General features: G+C 37.4%; 1 protein-coding gene across 10 annotated transcripts in view; it reads left to right on the top strand.

Annotated features, from left to right (window-relative positions):
- The window catches only part of LOC139006587 (protocadherin-9), a 929,214-nt gene that overhangs the window by 140,126 nt on the left and 765,808 nt on the right, over window positions 1-23,280 (top strand). The window contains exon 3 of one of the 10 annotated variants that reach the window (XM_070408975.1): window positions 21,278-21,414. The exons of the other annotated variants lie outside the window; for them this stretch is intronic. Within the exon in view, the coding sequence (XP_070265076.1) occupies window positions 21,278-21,331 (54 nt within the window). The 3' untranslated portion in view covers window positions 21,332-21,414. Of the gene's footprint in view, window positions 1-21,277; window positions 21,415-23,280 lie in introns of those variants that run through there. 10 annotated transcript variants of the gene reach the window in all.

The following is a 23,280-nucleotide window of genomic DNA, read 5'->3' on the forward strand; positions in this document are numbered from 1 at the left end:
CATTTAAACATTCCTTTTAAAAAATATATATATTTTATTGATTTTTTACAGAGAGGAAAGGAGAGGAATAGATAGTTAGAAACATCGATGAGAGAGAAACATCGATCAGCTGCCTCCTGCACACCCCGCACTGAGGATGTTCCCACAACCCAGGTACATGTCCTTGACAGGAATCGAACCTGGGACCTTTCAGTCCGCAGGCCAACGCTCTATCCATTGAGCCAAACCGGTTAGGGCTAAACAGTCTTTAAATTATATTATTTAATCCTGAATATAGTGAATTACAGACCCAGACAATGCTTCTAAGATCATTGAGTCCCGATATTTAACAGGTATGAATGCTCACATAATGTCATAATTCAGAGATGATGTATTTTGACATTTTTCAGGTTAATATTTATTTATTGAATAATTCTATAGCTTTATTTAATTTTTTAGAATCATTTCTTCCTCCTGTATCTTTTGCTGTTGTTGCTGCTATTTATTTTTAACCTTGGCAATGACACTATTTTTAGCACTTCAGTGATATACTCAGAATCAAAAATTAATTGTTGTATGAGTATTTTGTGTGTATATAATTATATATATGTGTGTGTGTGTGTGTGTGTGTGTGCCCTAACCAAATCCACAAGAGTGAAATACTGCTTTACCTTCTGCAATTTTAAGAAATATTTTTTTATTCATAAATGTGGATAACATCAACTTCACCAGGATTTTGATTGGGATTAGCTAATTAAAAAGTACTTAGCACATTTATCTAGTACTCTGCAGTCCTTACCTTACAATGTTTCTCCATAATAGTAAACTATTTAGCTCTTCATTGGTTGTGGTCTTTGTTTTTATCAGTTTTAGTGTGTAGTGTGTGTTTTTTTATATCACAAATTTAAAATGCTTTTTACTCTACAAATTGCTTTAGTGTGGATTCCAGTGAGTTAAAATTAAGATAAATATAAAATTGCTATTTCCTTTGTAGAAAAGAGTAATTATAGAGCAAATGGTTATGAGAGCAGAGACTTCACTTAATGATAGATGATAACACTTTTCACATAACACCTGTCCTAAAAGGCTGAGCTACTCTTTTAGTCATAATGAGTCCTTCTTTTCTAATATTAAATAGCTTAGAAATTAAAGTAATCTTTCTATTTACAAAATATTCTGTTGTGATCTCTTTTCAAATTGCTTGAACCTAAGAATGTAGACAATTTATTTTTTAATTCAGGAAAATGTTTTAAATAAAATTAAATGGAATGAAAAGTTAAATTAACAGGATAACTTTATTTAAACCTGCATTTATATTTTTAAAATATTTTAATTTTAAAAAATTATAAAATATTTAAAAATCTGTGTTAAGTACACATTTGATAACAGAAGCAAAGTACAAAAACATTTTATTTTAATTTTACATAGGTTGAAAATATAGACTATCTTTTTGAGCAGTTTTAGATTCATAGCAAAATTGAGCAGTAAGTACGGAGTTCCCATATACTTCTCGTTCCCACACACATACAACCTCCCTATCACCATCCTGCACTGGATTTTGACATACTTTTTTATATTTTCTATGAAAAAAAAGAAAGCAAAGAGAGATAAGTAATGTGGTAATACAAGATCTATAGCAATACTCTCTCAAATATGGTTCTTCTATTATATACTATGGTTATTCTTAACCAGAGAACCTGTGACAAAAGCAGTTCAAGAGATGTGAACAGTATCTAAAAGTTGTCTTTTAGCCAATCTGGTATAATTAATTGGGTTCCTAGTTCTTGAATTACTGAGGATTCTTGTGGTGTTGCTATATCCATCTCGGAGGAAAATTATCTACAGAAAAATAAATTTAGTTTTCCATCTCTGAGTGCAATGAGAATATATTCTAAGGAGACAAGATTTAAATAAAATGAATATTTTTAATAAATTCTGAAATACTTGTGGGCCTAGGAAGTATAATGTGTTTCAAACGATTTGGTAGAATTTTACGGGTTGTTGCTTTATTGTGCTGCTATATGATAATCTAAAAACTGTTATAGTAATCTAGTTATAGCAATACTGTAAATTTAAGGAAAATGCAATATCAGAAACACTACCCCTAACACATGCACACATACCTCCCCCCACACACAATTTATTTTGAATTCTTTCTTTATTTATGGCTACTCTATCTAGATGTTAACTACATGTTTTTCCAAAATAGGTCAAAATCTAATTTTTAAAGAAAAAACCATTGTATATATATTTTGCCAAAGAGGAAACATTGACTATGATGTGCTTGCTTGTTTTTACCAGTACTATAGAATGAATAATTATGAAAGTTAGCATTCTGTTCTTCACTTGCCTTCAGTAACTACAACTTCAGCTTTGGCATGGGGAAATCAGATTTTCCTTTTAGTAAAAGGTTTCTAGTTTCTGTTTAGTTATTACTTTTTTGTGTGTGAGTACAATGATTACAAGTGCAATTATTTGGACCATGTGTTATTATATAACAAATTGAACAGTTCATGCTAAATAAGGTATTGTCTGAGACCTTGTTTTAGATTCATTTAGCCAGGAAAAGGGACTAACCATTTTTTTTGGTGACAAAGACTCAGTAGGTGACAAGTACTATGTTGGGCACTTTAGATACATTATCTCATTTAATCTTCCCTACAAGGAGCCCATTAATGTGAACTGAAGAGAAAAAAGCCAATAATGCTTCTAAGGTCACATAGCTACAAATGGTAGAGGAAGAATTTACTAAAATGCATTGGTCTGCTCATTAATTTGATAATGTTCTATGCTGTTCAAATATGCATCCTATTTTCTGTATTAACAGAGACTGCCATCATGAACTGTGTTATCTGACATTGTTCTTCTTTTGTCTAATTTACTCTACATATTCATATAGACTGACTCTGAGGATCTTAGATACATTACCTATTTTAAATATAATTCTTAAAATCTTTTCTGAATTTGGTAATAATTTTAAATAATCCATGATTTTGAAGTAATAATCAAAAAACACCTCGAGTCTAAATCGAAACTATAACAGTTCACATACAATCTAAGTGAATTCTATACCACAGTATTTAGAGGTTTTTAAGAATCTCTAAAACACTTCTTGGACACAGCTGTATTCTATGCTGTCTGAGTAATTGGAATGCAAGTAACACTTGGTTGAATCACCCACAAGCAAAAGACTAATGCCTACTTCTGTGCTATTCATGCTTCAGTGAAGGTGGTAAAAATGAACAAAACAATTTGAAGAAATATTAGTCTTTTGGAAAAAAAAAAACACTCTTAGCTGTTAAATCAAAATATATATGTCATAAGGAGAACAAAATATGTCACAATTTTTCCATCAGCTGAGAGAGACAACTTGATTTTCAACTAAGGTTTGCTTTTCAGCTCTTAAAAGTATTATTGTTTACTGATTTTAGTCTGAGACATGGCCAGACTGGGCTAAAAGGACAAATTGCTAAGACACCTGAAGGGAGTGGGCCACGTTTAGCCGGAAGGCAGTGATGGTGACATGGTTGTGTTTTCTAAAGAATGGAAAAAGATTCGGAAATTGGCCAGAAGAGATTCACGATTCAAAAAACAACCTTAATGTTATTTTTAAAAAGAAGAGAAGGAAATTTGTGCTTGTTTTATTAATGTACTTATGCAGGAAAAAAGAAAACAACAAAAAAAACAAGCTAAAAATGTCTAAGGTATTTCTTTTTAAGCAACTCAGCAATGCTGGACATGGGTGTGTATCTGGGCATTCTTGTGTCACCTCTCTTATCTTGCACAAATTACTTAATCTTATTTCTGTCATGTATAAAGTAAACACACACACAAAATTTCTTAGATTAGAATTCATGGTTAAATGCCACAATATATCAACAGTATTAAATGCATTGAATGCCTTCCATAAATGTCAGCTTTATTCCTTTCCTCTCCTAATTAAGCCATGACTATTAGGTTGTTAGCAGAGCCATTTAGATAGTGTTAAGCTACTTCCAGTTTGGGGGTTGGAATGATGACACCAACAAGAATAATTTTGTGGAAAAGTTTTTTCAGTTACCAGCATGGGAAATTAGAATATGAGAAGTAAATCGTGAAATTATTGAAATAGTTTTCACTAAGTGTTCTCACTAATCCATGATTTTAATTCATTCTCATGATTACTGCAGATACTACTTAAGCATGTCTTGTTCTTCTGAATACTCAGGAGAAGTTCTGACTGCTTGCCTTGGAGTATATTTCCAGAAATTTAATATCACAGCCATAGACTGAGAGGATATAAAGATTTTCAATTATATAAGCAAATATATTGTTTGTTGGCGATAGAAGCCCATAGAGTCCAAGAACAAAATATTATTATTTCACTTTCTCTTTCTTACCAAACCTACCTATTCCGTATCTGATACCTTTTCTACCACCTGATCTTCCAAATTTCCTAAGTTACAAAGTAAATTTGTCAAGATAAATTGCATGAATAATATTGGAACTAGGTAGTAATGTCACCTAGCTGCTGACAGCCCAACTGTTAAGTCCCGCTGTAACTGTGTAGCACCTTTCAGGCAGGTATTAACTACAGCGGCTAGATTTTCTACAAATCTGTTTCAACAGGTGCATTTGTTTCCTAATAAGAAAACAGAAGCAGAAAATGATTAGCACACTTGTTTCCCTGAAATCCTGTATTCTGGGGTGTTTTTGTGTGGTTCAGAGACTTAAGATTATAGTTGACAATCTTAATGTTGCTCATTTAAAGACAACTTAAGATAATCAAATTTTATTTTTTATTAACTAATAAAATTAAACTTCTTTTTAAAGAATTTTTATTTTGTGGATTTGAGCCAAACTGTCAACAATTGCTAGGAAGCAAAATCTCAATGGATTGAGATAATGATCCAAAGAATGGCAGTTTTGCACCTTACTTTACACATTCCGTTCAAAAGAGGTCTCCTAGGTGGGTTACATGAAATCCACTGGTGATGGATTAGGGAGGCAGGAGAAAGCAAAGCAGGGAAACCTCTGGGACTGGATAAAAATAAAATGATAGACACATACTTCTTTTACATAGGTGGGCAGAGGATAGTTAACAGTCAACAATTAACTCAATAATAATGAGGGGATTTGTGGTCTCCACAGAGTGGTGCCTGTGCTTTGAGGGGTCCAGAAAAAGCAGAAAAAGGAAAAAAAAATACTTTGACATTCCAAAGATATGTTATGGTAGGTGCAAAAAGACAATAAAAAGACTCAGTGAAGGTAACGATTGCCCTTTGTTATGGAAGATGCCGGCCTCAGACATGGCAACACACAATAAACTGTGTTTAGTTAAAAATTTTAATTAAAAATAATTTCAATAACTTATATGCATATGTGCATAGCCCATGGACAGACAATAATGCAGTGAAGGCCTGGGAAGGGGGTGGGAGTGGGTTGGAGGGGGACAATGAAGAGAAAAAAAGGGACATCTGTAATACTTTCAATAATAAAGATAAAATTAATCTCTCTCTCTCTCTCTCTCTCTCTATATATATATATATGTTTGGGTTTCAAATGTATAGCAAGTGACATTTTTCTTTTGGGGGTCAAAATATTCTTAGCTCATATCTTATTAGTGTGAAACTGATTTTGTGCAATTACTTAGTTTTGAAGTTACTATGGATCCCCCCCCCCCCGCCCCCTTTAATCTGCGTCCTAGTAGTTTGCATCACTAATTGGCTGAAATTTCAGTCATTAAATGAATCTGATGGCTGGTGGGCCTCAGAAATGCTGAAGCCAAGAGGAGAAACTGATTCGCTTTGCCCACATTATTATTTTTCTGTGAGAATTCTAACGATGTTGTAAAAGAGAACATTACAGTTGGAGAGTAAAAGCTTTGTCTCCTAGAATATTTCTCATTGTGCTTTTTATGGGAAATAAAATGAAATAACATAGGGGAGAAATCATGTGGTTTAGTGCTATTGAGAAGAAAACTTTAGCAAACTAGGCATGCTACCATCAAGAAAGGCCTGGGTGGCATTCGGCACTGAAACTGCCTAATTGGTTAGGGGGAATAAACTTCGGAAAAGAGTTATGATGAGAGTGGCAGCAGTTCACATCTCTATGGGCTCTTAAAAATGAGGTTTTTGCTTTTCTCTCTTAAGTTTTTGCCTGCATAGCAATAGCTATACATATATCCAGGTACATTAATTTTAAGTCATTTTCTTTATGATTCAATATAGGTTGAATAAAGAAATTAATAAGAAACCATGTTATTGAAGCTTTGACTTTGCCACTAATTGGGTACTATTAATTTGGAGAGTCAAAAACAAAATATTTAAAATCAAAATCTGATCGTGATGGCAGACTAGGATCCCTTTCCATATGTGTATTTCAAGCAAATGATATAAAAGACCTTTAATGTGGATATTAACACTCCGGTGTGGGGTGAATTTCCCGCCAAAATATAAGATGGCGCGGGCAATTATTTAGGTTTCCTGTGCAAAATCAGGGATTTTTATGATACCTATTACCCCAATGGGTATAAAACGGTTCGCATACGCAGGTAGGTATCTTTGTGAACGGCAAACAAACAAATATTTGGTAATACGCAGTTACAATCGGCCCAAGTTTACACGTTTCCCGCACTCCACCGCAAATCTATATGAACCGAGTTAAGACGGCTCCCGCGGAGTACGCGCAATTCACGCGAGCCGACTTAACTCGTTTCCCCCACTCCAAGTGTTAAGACACTATAAATCTCATAAAAATAGAGTAATTCAAGTAAATGGACAGAGTGTTTTTGTTATCTTGAGGATAAGATTAGAATGACAGTTAGTTTATTTAAAATTGATAATTTCATCATAGACCCTCAAGTCACTGTCCTTCACATATGCCCCAAATCTTAAATCTTGTTTCTGTATTTTAGGTATAAGTAAAACATATTTCCTTTAAAGGATTACATTCTGTGTCAGAAAAAAAAAATTGAAAAAACAGGGACTTCATAACTTAAACGTATTACTTAAAACAAAGCCATTTTATTGGGAATGCAAGTACGTGATTATATTTATTTCTCCTGAGTCTCTTGCAGATTGACACTATAAATGGGATATCAGAAAAAAATATACGGTGTACATGTCATAATTGAGGCAATTTTAACCATGAATTGATACCAATTTGAACTATGCCAGAATGTTAAATACTCTGTTGATTTTGACATTCATGTTGTAAGTTTAAGGTTTATATATGTACTAGTGGCCCAGTGCATGAAATTCATGCACATCAAAAGGGAATTAATTAGAGGAAATATTTTAATATTGCTATTTGCCCTTTCTCTATAATAGAAGTGTCAGAGATGAAAGAAACTTAGTAAAATGTATATGAAAATCTTCCTCCTGTTAGAGTCTGGGCACACCACGGGAACCAGAGTCAAGTCCCCGCCCACCCACGCATACCTCAAAATCACACGAGACCCAGACCCAGCCAGCCCCACCCCCATTGGGCGAGACCCAGACCCAGCCAGCCCCACCCCCATTGGGCAAGATTCAGACCCAGCTGGCCCCACCGGGCAGGGGGCACAGCCTCAGCTCCCCCGTCAAGCCCTGCTGGATGAGGGATGCAGCCTCAGGTCCCCCATCAAGCCCCTCTGGGTGGGGGATGCAGCCTCAGGGCCCCCATCAAGCCCTGCTGGGTGAGGGGCACAGCCTCAGGTCCCCTGGCCTGGTGCCAGGTGGGGGTGGTGCAGCCTCAGGTCCCCGGTGCACCCTCAGGTCCCCTGTCCAGGCGCCGGGGTGGGGGCATGGCCTGAGGTCCCCCGTCAAGCCCTGCTGGGCTGCGGGTATGGCTTCAGGTCCCCTGTCAAGCCCCACCAGGTGGGGGGCACAGCCTCAGGTCCCCAGCCCTGGCCCGGCGCCATGCAGCCTCAGGTCCCTGCTGATCACTCTTTATGGCTCATTACAGGAACCCCGCCTCGACTGTGGACACAGCTATCTTGTGTTACAGGAACCCTGCCTCCACTGTGGGCATAGCCATCTTGTGATGGCATGATGGAGTGAGGGTCAATTTGCATATTACCTTTTTATTATATAGGATTAGGATCTTCAGTTTTCAAATGAGTCAACTAATAAAGGGTAGAGTGTGTGACTTCAAAGGCAATGATCTCACAACAACAATGTAGTGTGTCCTTGTAGGAGATTCTGAAATCACAAATTGTATTGATTATAAAAGTGAAAAAGGGATGCTTGAAGTACCTGTTTGTATCTGTATAAGCAGAACTTCTGACATGCAGAAAAGGTAACCATGGTGCAATAAAGGGGGATGGGATTTTGATTAATTGCTCCTGAGTTCATCCTACCATTTGCAACAGCATGGATGGAGCTGGAGAGCATTATGCTAAGTGAAATAAGTCAGTCAGAGAAAGGTAAATAGCACATGATCTCACTCATTGGTGGATTATCATGAACAACATAAACTGATGAACAAAAACAGATCCAGAGGCAGAGAAGCATCAATCAGATGCTCAAACCTCAGAGGGAAGACAGGGGAGGGTGGGGGTAAGGGGGTGAGATCAACCAAAGGACTTGTATGCATGCATATAAGCATAACCAATGGACACAGACACCAGCGGGGTGAGGGCATGAATGGCAATGGGGAAGGGGGGGGAATGAGGTGATAAGAACACATATATAATACCTTAATCAATAAAAAAAATAGCTCCTGAGTTCAGAATACCAGTATGTCTCTTCAGGCTAGTGAGCCTCAGGTTTTTTGTTTGTTTGTTTCTTTTTTGTTTTTTATCTGTAAGGATAAATGTTGTTAATATCACCTTCTTGTTGATAGATAATAGTTATATAAGATGAGGCATATATATCAATTACAGATATTGATATTTGTTTGTTATTATACGTATTAATTGCCCCAGGGAAGCACAAGTCAGGAAGCCATTTTCAAAAGCACTCCAACCCTGCTGTCTAAATTCAAGCCTATAGTCATTCTATTTCTAAAATTATTTCTTAGGATGATTGAAGTGAAAGACATTTGTCCCTAATAATCGGGCTAATGCTAGAGAGTTTAAAATATGACAAACTAAAGTGAATATGGAACAAAATTAAAAGGTTGTGGCTGCATCATGGATTCTTAGCATGTAAGCTGAAATCTGTATATAACAGTAAAAGAACAACATTGGCAGCAAGTCCTGCAAGTCATGGCAATCTACACATTCAACAAAATGTGGTAATATTTGTAGTTGGAGTTTTATAAACTTTAGCTTTTGTAATTTCTACCAATGTAGATTTAAATTTGCAAAATCTACACTATATTAGCTTCTTCTCTTGCATTTTTATGAAGATTTTTGTGTAGATGAAACAGATTTTATTTCAATGTAAGAATTTTAGTTGTATGTTCATTTATAATATCTAAGTCATTTAAATATGGAATGAATGCTATTTTAAATTGTATTGCACTAAAGGAATGTAGAATTTATTTAAATTAATACTGGAGTTCAAACATCTTATGAATTTATTGGAAAAGGAACAAAATGAAACATTTCATGAAGTAGTGGAGAAGAAACTTGAACTTGACCCAGCATCATCAACATCACCTGGAAGCCCTTTAGAATTGAGATAGATGGAAGGAGATTTGACTTGGATGATAAACACACAATGCGATTTATAGATAATGTATTATAGAATTGAATATTTGAAACATAAAATTTTTATCAACCAATGTCACCTCAATAAATTTAATAAAATAAATAAATAAATATGTAATTTTTAAAAATGCAGACAATCAGGTCACACCCCAGAAGTAATGAATCAGAATGTACATGTTCACAAGTTCTCCCATATGATTCACATGCATATTGCATATTAAAATTTGAGAAAGACTACCTTAAAACATTTTTTTGTCTAACTGTAGTCTTCATTAGCAATCATTCATGGATTCATCAAACAGATATTTAGTAAGTACCTAGTTTGGTTTCTTGAAATTCTTCCCTTCTAATGGTTTGGGGTTATGGTCAATGCAAAGGGGCAAAAGTTAATTTGAAATGACCAATTAAGATCTCAGCAGATTAATTACCAATTCCCTTTGGCTAGGGAAAGATTACAGATGCCATGAAAAATAAGGAAGAGCAAGTCTATATATGTTTGGGCACTATTAACTGGTTCATGGCTTGTGTGACTCATTGTAGTTGCAGGTACTTCAAAAGCTACAGGAACGGGTAGGGTAAAAAAAATGACACCAAATCTGAGCTTTATACATTTTCCTATGCATAGCTCTATGAACACCTGAAAATGGACAAAAAAAATAGTATTGAAATCTAGGTAAAAGAAGGGGCCAATATTCACGTCCTAGAGGATTTAGTATTTGGCCAAAGAGTTTTGTGGTATGTGTGTGTGTGTGTGTGTTTAATAAAAATGGCTTCCTTGTTTATTTAGAGTGATTTAATTTATAACTAAATAATTGTGTTAGTAGGGGTTATTTGTCACACCATGATAACTTTTTATAAAAATAAATTAATATATTTCACAAGAGTTTATATTGCTTGAAGACAGAATGCCAATTGTTTAACCTTCTTATATTTGTGCCTAATACAATACATGGGTATAGTATATACTCACAAAAATGGTACATGATCAATAAAATCATATTAAATGGCATTTGACTAAAGCCATTGGGTCTATTCACCTAAGGCATAAAGATTTACAGATAACTCAGAGATGTTATCTCATCACTGATGAAAGAACAGTTGAGGTTATGTGCCTTGGACTTTGGAAATAAGTCTCAAGCATATAAAAATACAATCCTGTATAAACAGGCAATTATATTTCTGTACTTGTATATAATTAAAGTGGATAAAAAAGACAAGTGATATTTGAATATCTAATTATACATCCTCCACACACACTACTTCTTTTTGTTATTATAATATTCTGCCTCTGAGTGTGAAATTGGATATTAGGAAATAATGCACACATATTAATGATCTTTACTCTTCCTGCTTTGGGCATATGTAGTCTGGAACAACCTTAAAACTCCACTAAGTGAAAATAATTTTAGTGGAAGAAATGAATACACAAGATTATAAGAGAAAATAGAGTGTGCATGTTTAGATGCCTTTATATAGAGTAAATTCTGTAACTTCTCTAGTTATATTTTCTAATCTTATAATTGCTATTCTTAGCCTTCTTCCATATCAGGAATTGAATATGATGCTGTTAACTCAAATGTCAGACTGCAATCATTGACTTCCTTGCAACGTTCCTTTCATTGAAATTAAATTGGAATTGTGTTTTTAAACTGCTCAGTACTATTTTTAAAACATACATTATGGGCCCATCTGGTGTTGCTCTGTGGTTGGGTGTTGACCCATGAACCAGGAGGTCATGGTTTGATTCCCACTCAGAGCACATGCCAGGGTTGTGGGCTCCATTACTGGTAGGGGGTGTGCAAAAGGCAGCTGATCAATGATTCTCTCCCATAACTGGTATTTCTATCTCTCTCCCCCTCTACCTTTCTCTCTCTGATATCAATAAAAACATATATTTAAAAAAAACATACAGGATGGGGTAAAATAGGTTTAGAGTTGTGAATATGCAAAACAGAGTATATTATTGTATTATTATTTATTAATTACTAGAGGCCCGGTGCACAAAAATTTGTGCACTGGGAGGGGGAGGGGGGTCCCCCAGCCCAGCCTGTGCCCTCTCGCATTCTGGGACCCCTCGGGAGATAACTACCTGCTGGCTTAGGCCTGCTTCTGCGTGGCAGAGGGCAGGCCCAATCCCTAAGTGCAGCCCCTGGTCTGGCTCAGAGCAGGGCCGATCAGGGGGTTGGGGCGCTGCCCCCTGTCACACACAGAGCAGGGCAGATCAGGGGGTTGGGGCACTGCACCCTGTCACACTCAGGGCAGGGCCAATGGGGAGGTTATGGCTCTACCCTGTCACACACAGAGCAAGGCCCATGGAGGGGGGTTGGGGTGCCACCATCTATCACCCACAGAGTAGGGCCGATCAGGGGGTTGGGGTGCCGCCACTGTCACACTCGGGGCAGGGCCGATGGAGAGGTTATGGCTCTACCCTGTCACACACAGAGCAGGGCTGATCAGGGGGTTGGTGCGCTGCACCCTGTCAAACACAGAGCCGCAGGGTGATCAGGGGATTGGGGAATTCCCCCTTATCAGGCACAGAGCAGGGCTGATCAGGGGGTTGGGGTGCCTTCCCCTGTCACGAACAGAGCAGGGCGGATAGGGAGGTTGTGGCCCCGCCCCCTGTCACTCACAGAGCCGCAGGGCTATCAGGGGGTTTGGGCGCTGCCCCCTGTCACGCTGATCCCGGTGCCGGGAGGCATATTACCCTTTTACTATATAGAATAGAGGCCTGGTGCATGGGTGGGGGCCGGCTGGTTTGCCCTGAAGGGTGTCCTGGATCAGGGTGGGGGTCCCCACTGGGGTGCCTGGCTAGTCTGGGTGAGGGGCTGAGGGCTGTTTTCCTGAAGCGAGTGACTGAAGCTCCCAACGGCTCCTTGTTTTCTTTTTTTTTTTTTTATTCTGGGCCAGCTTTAGCTCTGAGGCCTCACTGCTGAAAACATCGATACAATGTTGTGGTCTGGCTGGATGAATCCCGGCTGAATGAAAGCCGATTTCTGGGGTTTTGTTTAGCTACTTATTTGCAACATAGTACATAGTTGCTTAGAGTTGCAGCTGAGAGGCCGGCAAGTTAGGCGGGGAATGTTGGAGTCCACAGTCACTTGAGCAAGCAAGCCTCCCTGCTAGCATCAGTGCATGGCTACCGGCCGCCATCTTCGCTGACAGTTAATTTGCATATACTCACTAATTAGCCAATGAAAAGGGTAGCAGTCGTACGCTAATTACCATGTTTCTCTTTTATTAGTGTAGATTGTATTATTTTCCATAGGAACAACTGTAAACCTGCTTTTGTCCTACCCTGTATAATTGATTATGTAGCAGATCTCAGTCTCTAGAGCATCTAGTTCTCATCTCAAGCACTCTGAACCCTGATATCCTATATAATAAAACCCTAATATGCAAATTGATCAAATGGTGGAACAACCAGCAAAATGACTGGTCACCAGCAGCCAGGCTCATGGCTGGCGAGTGCAGTGGCAGTGGCAGGACCCTCTCCCACCTCCGCTGTACGTGGGCGGTAAGGAGCAAGAAGTCTCGGACTGCGAGAGCCCTGGACTGTGAGAGGAATGTCTGACTGCCAGGGAGAATGGGCCCAAGCCGGCAGGCAGACATCCCCTGAGGGGTCCCGGACTGCAAGGGGGTTCAGGCCGGGATCCCCCCTGCAGTGCACGGATTTTGTACACTGGTCCTCTAATTGTTAATAACACCTCTTCTGTTAGATACAGTGACAGCTACACTATTTGCCCAAGTCTTCTTCTTTTTTTTTTTAATCCTCACCCGAGGATATTTTGTCCATTGATTTTTAGAGAGAGTGAAAGGAAAGGAAGTGGGGAAGGAGAGAGAGAAGCATTGATGTGAGAGAGACACATCAACTGGTTGCCCCCACATGTGCCCCAACTGGGGCTGAGGATCAAATCTGCAATTAAGGTACATGCCCTTGACTGGGAATCAAATCCCACAATCCTTCGATCTGAGGGCCAAAGCTCTAACCACTGAGCAACTGCCCAGTGTGCCCAAGTCTTCTTAAGACCTCCTAAGGAATCTAAGGAATAGTGAGTGACAGCTCTCCCTCTTTGGGGGAGACCAAGTTGGCCAGCCTATCAAATCTTAAATATCATTCTTTGAGATACTTACCTCATGGTGAGGATTCTCTTATGACGTGCCAAAATTCTAAGTTATTTCATATCAACCTTTTAAGAAAAGAATCTGGGAGAATATATAAGAAAATAAAAAACCCTCTTTGTCCCCATTGAATTCTTCATGCAAGATGTATCACTGGCACAGATTAGATGCTTGATAAAATTTGGTAAATGAATAAGATGGCCTATAGATTCATCTGAATTTATAAATCATCTGAGCTTGTTTGCATACCCACTCCTAGCAACTGGGTAAAACTGAATGGCAGTCTAAAATGATGTGAGATCCAAGAGACATGGGTTAATGTAGTGCATTAAACAACTCTGACCTCATTCACAAAACTAGAGAGAAATGCCACATCAAGCCACTCAAGCAGAAATTCTTGTTCTCTAGGAAGTAACTCTGGGAGGAAAGGAACCCGGATGATTAAATGGACCGAATCCCCTATCTTTCACATTGCAGAGGAGCTGTGGTTCCTAATAGTGAGGCTCAGCAGCTTTGGGGCTGATCAGCTATTTTGGTGCTGCATCCAGAGAAAATGTTGACTGTCTTGGCTCACAACTTAACCTCCTTCAGAACTGTTACAATCTGGTGGGGAAATATCCATGGAATACTAAACATCCATCTTGCTTTAAAACCAGCCATTCTCTCATAAATAATAGCTGTATTTGGTGCATGATCCTCTTTTTGTTCTGTTGCTGCAGAAGCAGCCAACTAGGCAACAGAGGAAGCGAAAGTAAACTAACATATTCCCAGTTCTCTTGGCATCACTGATGAAAATGTCTATGATGCTTATAATGATCCAAAAGACATCAGATGAAAAAACGAGTTGGCTGTGTTGTATAAGTAAAGTGTGTGTAACAGGAGGATGGAGCGTGGACTGCCAATGTTTGTCAATTGAGAAGAACAAAGCTTGGAGGGAGACAGGGCTACAGATCTGAAGTGCACAGCAGTTCATGGAGACTGAGAGATGAGCATGTTACATATTTTTAACACTCAGAACCTTCATTTACTACTTATGTTCTAGTAATGGTTGAATTCCTTACTATATTAAAACTTATTTGTTTTTATAATCTGTATTGTTGAAAGTTTACCTACCCTCTCCTCCCCTGTTTACCCCTGCTAGCCCACCTCTACTCCCCACCATTTCAGAAGGAAGATTAGAAAGAATAAACCTTTCTTTCTATAGGCTGGAATAAAATAAGGTTTGCCACATATTTGTGAAATTGGTACTAAGATTTATTTCTCTGTCCTTTAATCTTTGCTCTTGTGTTGCATATCAAATGCCTTTTTAAGGTCTAAAACTCAGAAGCCTAGTGGAAGGCTTTAGGGACCACTCAAGTCCCTTCTTTGAAATTCACACAGTTCTGGTGTTGCACAGAAGGGAAGAACCTTAAAAATGATGGTGCCAGCTGGAACCTTGCAAAGAGATGTTAATAATTGATAGGGGAAATGTAATTGTTCTGTCACCTTTTCAACAATTTTCAAAACTTTGAAAACTCTTTCTCTGATGGTTAAACGCATATAGGCAAATGAACAAGTTGTAAAACTAATATCTATTTAGTATGCTGTAATTTAAATTCTTGGAAACATTAAGGATTAAAGTTTTTATTTCTTTGCAAAAAATATATCAAATGTAGTTTAGAAGAGTGCTTGCCTTTTCTTCTGGCCATGTAACAGGATGGCGCAGGCATCTTTCCTATGCCTTGGTGAATTTACATACTCCTCCTTTTGGATCAGCTAGCAACATTTTACCCTTTGCCGTGTCAATGTTTTGCAATATCTCTGAGAGTTCCATTATTATGAAGTATTTTGCTGGCGTCACTTCTTCTGAGGCATCCTCATCCTTTTCATCACGACCACTTTGCTCCTGTACGTCAATAACTTTGCCTTCACTAAATTTCTCAGATTGCAGATCCAGAGTCTCTAGAGCAGTAGTGGGGACAACATTCCCACATTCAGTTATTTCTTCTATAACTTATTTATATTCTATGCACATTGTATTTGTGACACTATCACTTTTTTTTGCTGCATCTTCATCTTTGTTGGCCAATTACTTTTTTAATTATCCATTTTTGTAAAATGTCACATGGGTTTATCACTGGGAGACAGAAGCAAACAGAACTATATGCTTTGCTGTCTCTGCACTTTGAAAGAAATGCCAAGATCAGTCACTGATAAATGCATAGTAATTTGTGGACTGAACAGCTAGCAGCAAAATTTGTAATGTGCACTTCGACAAAGTGTGTATCAGCCACTATTAATAGGCTGTTATTTAACTAAACCATGGCAACTGCAATTCACACATATAGGAAATGTACAAATGAGCCTGCCTATATAAATAACTTGTTAATAAGTGAAATAATTTAAGTGCTTTGTACCTAAAGAATAAAATCTTTGACATTTTAATACAGGTCCTATGTTTAGGTAAAATTTGCAAGAGCTAGAAATTAAAATAGAGTAAAAATCTCTTTTAAATTGTCAAATTTAAACTAATTGTTAAACTAAATTTCTAAATGAGTGTTCCTAAGACATGATAATAAATGGAGTTATGACACATTGATAGTTATAATCTCATAAAGGCAGGACCCAAAACAGCCCTCTCTTGCCCTGAAAGGTGGCAAGATTCATGAATGCAGCTCTCAGAGTATCTTGAACTAACGTAATGTAGACTCTGACATATTCCATTTAAGGTGTCCTTTGTGCTCTGTGCTCATTTTTCTGCTGACCATTCCCTTATTTGCTTTTTCTTATTAGTAGAATAAAAAAAGAAAAAGAGCATATAGGGCTATGAATTCTCATAAGGATGCTTAGTAATGAAAAGCTGCAGAACTGATTATTTTCCTGTAATTCTTTGTGTATACATTAGTTTAAACGATCATATTTTCTTTTCCCAGCTGCACACTGATATTTTAAATTAATATATAGACCCCTTTTTCTTAATAATGCTAGTGACACACATTTTGTTGCTCTCTCTAATTACTTATTTAAAGCTAATATAAGAATGCTTCCCACTGGACATCACTAAGTGTATCTAACCCAGTTCTGTTTTCAAACTGACTGTTGTTATTGTAACATGATTAAAATACCACATTAATTATGCAACACTCTATAAAATAGAATTCAACAAAGATAATGAATGCATATTAATAATACATAAGTTATTAATCTGTATATTCAGTTGAATAGATGCAGAATATATTTTCAATTCATATAGATGAACTGTACTCTTTATACAGTTGTTTTCTTTAATCTTATCCAGCTAAAAAATGAAAACCTTTTTCAGAGTTAACCAAGATTCAAGAAATTTATCATTAATTTTTAGTTTTATAATTTAATTTTGTCAACTGATCATCATTGGTGCCAATTCAACACCAACAGGAAATCCCAATATAGGGTGTAGTGAAGAAGGAAACTTTATTCAGTGTAAAACAGCTCAATTGCGATACAGCACAGCTGTGAAAACAGTAAGCCTGTAGAGCAGTTCTCAGGCCAGGTGGCCCTGAGGCCAGGCCTTTCTCTGGCTTTTGTTAATCCTCTCTCAAGGATATTTTTTTTCCATTGAATTTTAGAGAGAATGGAAGGGACAAAAGGAAGCGGGGGTGGGGGGGAGGAGAGACAGAGATAGAGAAATAGGGATGTTTCCTGCACTTGCCTTGACTACCGAGGCTAAGGATCGAACCTGCAACCCAGGTAGATGGCCTTGACAGGGATCGAACCCTCTACCCTTTGATGCATGGCCTGAAGCTATAACCACTTAACCCCACCTTTCAGGACAAGAGAAGGAATTTTTTAACAACTCCAGAACATTTTGCAGAACTGAAAGATATGAGTTGTCTGCCTGAAATGATCCACTGAGTACTCAACACAAGGGATAAAACTGACCCCAAGTGAAAATCGTTAAAATTTCAGAACACGGGACAGATGACCTCACAAACTTTCAGAGAATAAAGTATGTCACATGCTAAGGATCAGAAACCTGAATGGCTTCAGATTTCTCAATGATAACAATAGAAGCTATAACAGCTAAATAATCAATCAAAAAAAGAAAAGACATTCTTGATTCCAAGCCCCCTTATGCTGATCTTTAGTGTTTGACATATTTTACTACTTACATGTGGACATTGTTAACTATCCATAAGCTTTGGACTCGATCCACTGTTGCAAAGTGACATCTTCTGAGTTTCTTATTTGTGGACCAGATCCAGACTAACCAATGCATAAACTGTAATAGAGAATTACTCTATGATTTACTGGAATGTTATGAAAGATTTAGATATAAATGTGAAGGTGGGCCATAGGTCATAAATAGTACTTTATTTTGATATCCCAGCCTCATACTCTTCTAATAAAGGAAACTCAGCAATCTAATTCATCAAATTGGTATTGAATTTCTAGAACACTGAAGGTTCTGTGTTTACACTTTAGGAAGATACATAAGACACAGTTTCTGCCATCAAGTGACTTGAAGTCCAATAGGAGGATGAGATATTGTACAGGAGGAGCTAAAATAAAATACATTTTTATAAAAGTTCACAAGTTGGAAAGATTATGGATATATATATATATATATATATATATATATATATATAATTTTAGAGGCCCAGTGCATGAAATTCATGCATGGGTAGGGTCCTTAGAGGCTGCTGGCTGCCGGCTGCTGCCTTCCTTAGTTCTGCGCCACCCCCTTGCGGTTGGTGCACGTCATAGCAATTGATAGAACTCCTGGTGGGTTGAACTCCCGAGGGGACATTTTGCATATTAGGCTTTTATATATATAGATAGTTGGAAAGTTTGAGCTTTCAGTTTGTCTCTTTAGAGTAGAAAGAGAAGGAGGGCATTACAGGAAGAGCAAAGACAGAGTTGAAAAACACAACATTTTTTGAGGAGCAGTGTGTATGTTCAAATCCTCTAAGAGATGATGGCAATAAGATGGAAAAAGATCTATAAGTGATTTATTGAAGGATACAAGAGAGAGAGCTGAAGAAAGACAGGGAGAGCCTTGAGACCAACGCTTGTCTCACACCCGTGAAAGAAAAGGTGGAAAAGGGAGTATTGGACAAGAGAGGCTCAAGACTCCATGCAGGTGAGAAGAACTTGGCCAGGCTGGTGGGGTAGCTGGGAGCCATGGCACTGGCAGTAGTTTCTGATGCCACGTTTAACTCTGGATGGGAAGCAGCCCCAGGGAGTCATGGCTTCAGTATTGGTAGGTCACAGCTGGAGGCTGAGCCCACCTATGGCTTCTGCACAAGGTTTGAAAGAGATCTGAGTGGCTGATGTCCACCGACATCACAGCCATCTGCAGGAATGCCTGGCACCTGCGCTGGTTGGAACATACAGAATGCAATGCAAGAAAGAGCTGAGACTGTATCCAGGAGGGCCTGATATGCCATGCTTTGGAATGTGTACTTTTCTAATGGAAATACTTTTATAAGATTTAGACTTTTATATAGAAATATAATTTATAAAGAATTAGAATTGAGAACTAAATTAATATTCATGCCAGGTTGGCCACACAAACCCACACAGCACCTACTGTAAAGTAGTCCCCTTTTATCCACAGTTTCGTTTTCTGTGGTTTCAGTTACTCATGGTCAACCACAGTCCACATTTTGTGACAAATTGCAGAAAAAAATCTTAAATTTTAAATTGTGCTATTCTGGATAGCATTACAAAATCTCGTGAGTCCCACTCTTTCCCACTCATTCCTTTATCCAGAGTTTACACCCTGGATATGCTCCTCACCTGTTAGTTACTTAGTAGCCAACTTGATTATCAGATCCACTGTCTTGGTATCACAATACCGTGTTCAAGTAACACTTATTTTACTTACAAATGGCTCCAAGCCACCGGAACAGTGATGCTGGCGGCTCAGATATGCCAAGAGAAGCCGTAAATGCTTCCTTTAAGGGAAAAGGTGAAAGTTCTGAGCTTAAGGGGAAAAAAAAAGTACCATATGCTGAGCTTGTTAAGATCTACAGTAAGAATGAAACTTCTCTCCATGAAATTGTAAGAAAAAAATAAATTTGTGCTACTTTTGCTGTCGCATCTCAAATTAAGAAGGTAAGTGCTTAGTTAAGATGGAAAAGGCATTAAATATGTGGGTGGAAAACATGGATGGAAAATATTCTGATTTACGGCAACTTGTGGTACCAGAAAGCAGTGAGACTAAGTGAAGTCTTCAGCAAGGGATACCCCAAGAATAAGTGACATGAGCCATTCACAGAGATTCAGGAATAGGTTTGGCATTTTAGCATCTCACATCATGACAAGAAGAAAATTAATGAATATACTGCAAAAATATACTTTGATGGAGAAACACAGATTCACATAACTTTTATTGCAGTATATTACTATAATTCTATTTCATTATTAGCTATCACTGTTAATCTCTCATTGTGCCTCATTTATAAGTGAAAATTTACTATATGTATGTATATATAAGAAAAAAATAGTATAGGGCTTGGTACTATTCTCCATTTCAGGCATTCACTATATGTCTTAGAATGTAGTCCCTGTGGATAAAGGGTGAGTACTGTGCAGATTCAACTGAAAAAAATGATGCCTTAAATCAGCGGTTCTCAACCTGTGGGTCGCGACCCCTTTGGCGGTCGAATGACCTTTTCACAGGGGTCGCCTAAGACCATCCTGCATATCAGATATTTACATTACGATTCATAACAGTAGCAACATTACAGTTATGAAGTAGCAACGAAAATAATTTTATGGTTGGGTCACAACATGAGGAACTATATTTAAAGGGCCAGAAGGTTGAGAACCACTGCTAAATATTAATATTAAACTTTAACAGCTGTGACTGAAATGTGGTATCAGAGAAACATGTTGACAAATGAATCAAAAACTTGGGGAGAGAGAACAAGTGGGATGAAAGAAAGGGAGGAAAGATAGATAATTCTAAGTTGAAAACTGGATTTCTCAAAGAATGTTAATATTGTCCGTTCATTCATTCATTCAAAAGTTATTGAGCATCTACTACATGTGCCAAATACTATTTTAGAGATCAGAGATAGGTCAGAGAACAAAAGGAACAAAAAGTCCTTTCTAAATGGAGTCTGTATTTGAGTAGCCCGTGACTGAAAAAAAAAAAAAGATTTTATCATGTGATGATAAATGTTATGAGAAAATGAAACAGAGAATGCAGAAGATTAAGGAGCTATCAGGGAGGGGAAGTGAGCAGTTGCTTTTTTAAAAAGATTGATCAGAGACACCTCATCAAAATGATGATTACAACCGGACAAAACACAAATATCCGAGGAAGCAGGCGAGTAGGTATAAGTGGGAGAGAGAATAAAGATCAGAGGAAAAGCAACAAGGGCAAAGGTGATGAGGTAGGAGGTTTCTTAACCGGCTCAACAAACAGCAGGGAGGCCAGGGAGATTGAAGAAGAGAGAGCGACAGAGCCCAGAATGATAATGATTATGGGAAGCGGCAGGTATCTTATAGGTAGGACATTACATAAAATTAAAGGTCAATGGTACTTTTGAACAGAGGAGTGATGTAATCTCACTGTGTTCTTCATCTGCGTAGGCTTTTGAGACTCAACTGAAGGAAAGCCAGGTCAGAAACAGGACAAGCTCATGAGAGTCTCTTCCAATATCAGGCAAGAGAGGTGAGCAATGATTGTGGTGGGAAGCATTCAGATTCTGGATACATTAATCAGACATAATCAGACACTAAACAGCTACCCTGTCATTACCCTGCATATTTACTTCTCAAAGTTTGAAGCAATGATAATAAACATATGTCTTATGTTACTTTGAATAAGAAAATCAAACTCTCTCTTGTACGTAAATCCAATGTAGCTAGTGATCTGTCTTGCATAAATAAGATGTACTATCATTTCTTTTCCAGTGTGCAGAAAAACAGCTTTGTTTCACAAAATTTTATGATCGCTTCTATTAATAGTTTTCACAGAAACTAGAGGTTTTTGTTTTTTCTTTTTTGCAGATGCTGAGTCATCTGCCAGAAATGCTGTTTCCCTTCCTTGTAGTTTAGCTCCTGGTTCAAATCCCACTTCACCTGTGCAGTCTTCCCCGCAGAGAGGTGGTGCCACAGGTTTCCATAGGATGCTCTGTGCTCCCATGGTCCTCTCTGTTTTGCCTGGTGGCATCTATGCTTCATAGTGCTCGTTTTGCCCCTCTCTCACTTATGTGATCCAGACGTTAAAAACAACATTTTTCCTTTAAAACAATTAATTGAATTAACTCAATTTTATATTATACAAGAAATGTAGAAATTTAAAGTAGAAAAAGGAGTGTAGAAGGCAATATACTAGAATCCTCTTATACCTTATCTAACAAGCAGTAATAAAAACTACATCTGTTAGTTTTCTTTAACTTTATGTAAAATCAAAATAATACCAGTCGTCCCCCCCCCCCCACCTTCTCTCAATAGTTTTGTTCCTTGAAGAAAAACAAATGCGCTAAATTTAGGATAGCTGAGAAGTTTTGAGCAAAATGAACTAGTTCAAAAGTGAATACTAAATGTTGAAAATGATACACGTAGGTGGATTATACTCCTTGGTGTCATGAAATATTTTTATCATTTGGCTAAGCATTTTATTGGAACACAGAAGTCGCATTGTTTTTTCTTGTCTACATCACACTAACACACTAAGGGATTGAAAATAGAACTAGACATGACAACGGATCCATTCCCCATTGGGATGATGCATAGCACCTAAAAGATGTCTACACTTAGGACAAGCAAATCCTGGCTGCAGCTCAGGTTTACAGAGTGTCTGATCAGGTACCAGGGGATTCTCCTGTTCACAAGTGTCAGAATAAACTAATACATGTGGCGAGCCATAGTCCCCATAAGGTTCCTTTCTTCTTATTTTCTTGTGTTTAAAACAATCTATTGCATATTAATACTAATAACTCTATCCTCTTACCTAATTCCCTTTTACTCAGAGGTTATACATCACACATTAGGTTATATTACATCCTTCAAAGATTGTCTGGGTTTCAAGGCAAAAATATAGTGTATTAAATTTTATCGATAGATAGATAGATAGATAGATAGATAGATAGATAATACAGAGATAATTTCCCTTCAATGAATGAAATAAAATATACCAACCAAGTCTTGCATTAGGAAGGCTATAGTGCAAAGCTTTAACTGGTCCCCAGGTTAAAGTCTCAAGTTTTACCACTAGAAATTAAGAACTCATAAAGAAATTCAAGAGGTGTACTTTTAGTAGAAGTACTTTATTATACTGGAAATGAAAAGATATTTTTATATTCAAAACCAGGTATCTCATGGGTCTAAACAGTATACATATATCAGTATTATAGTATTAAAATGTAAGTAATACACATCTAATTAATACAAGAAAACTGTGAATCTCAAAGTATACACACTTAGAAAATATTTTATTACATATGAAATAGTTTTGCATAAGATATAGCTGTTGTAAAATAGTTATATTATTATAAATGCTAAATTACAAAGCTATTAAATTACAAAGGTTTAGAATGTGAGTATTATTGGCTGATTTTTTTTTTACCAAATTTTCTTACTTTTAAATA

The sequence above is a fragment of the Myotis yumanensis genome, unplaced genomic scaffold (genome assembly GCF_028538775.1).
Source record: "Myotis yumanensis isolate MYYU_CA2020_CCGP unplaced genomic scaffold, mMyoYum1.0.hap1 SCAF_3, whole genome shotgun sequence".
In the NCBI taxonomy this organism is placed as follows: domain Eukaryota; kingdom Metazoa; phylum Chordata; class Mammalia; order Chiroptera; family Vespertilionidae; genus Myotis; species Myotis yumanensis.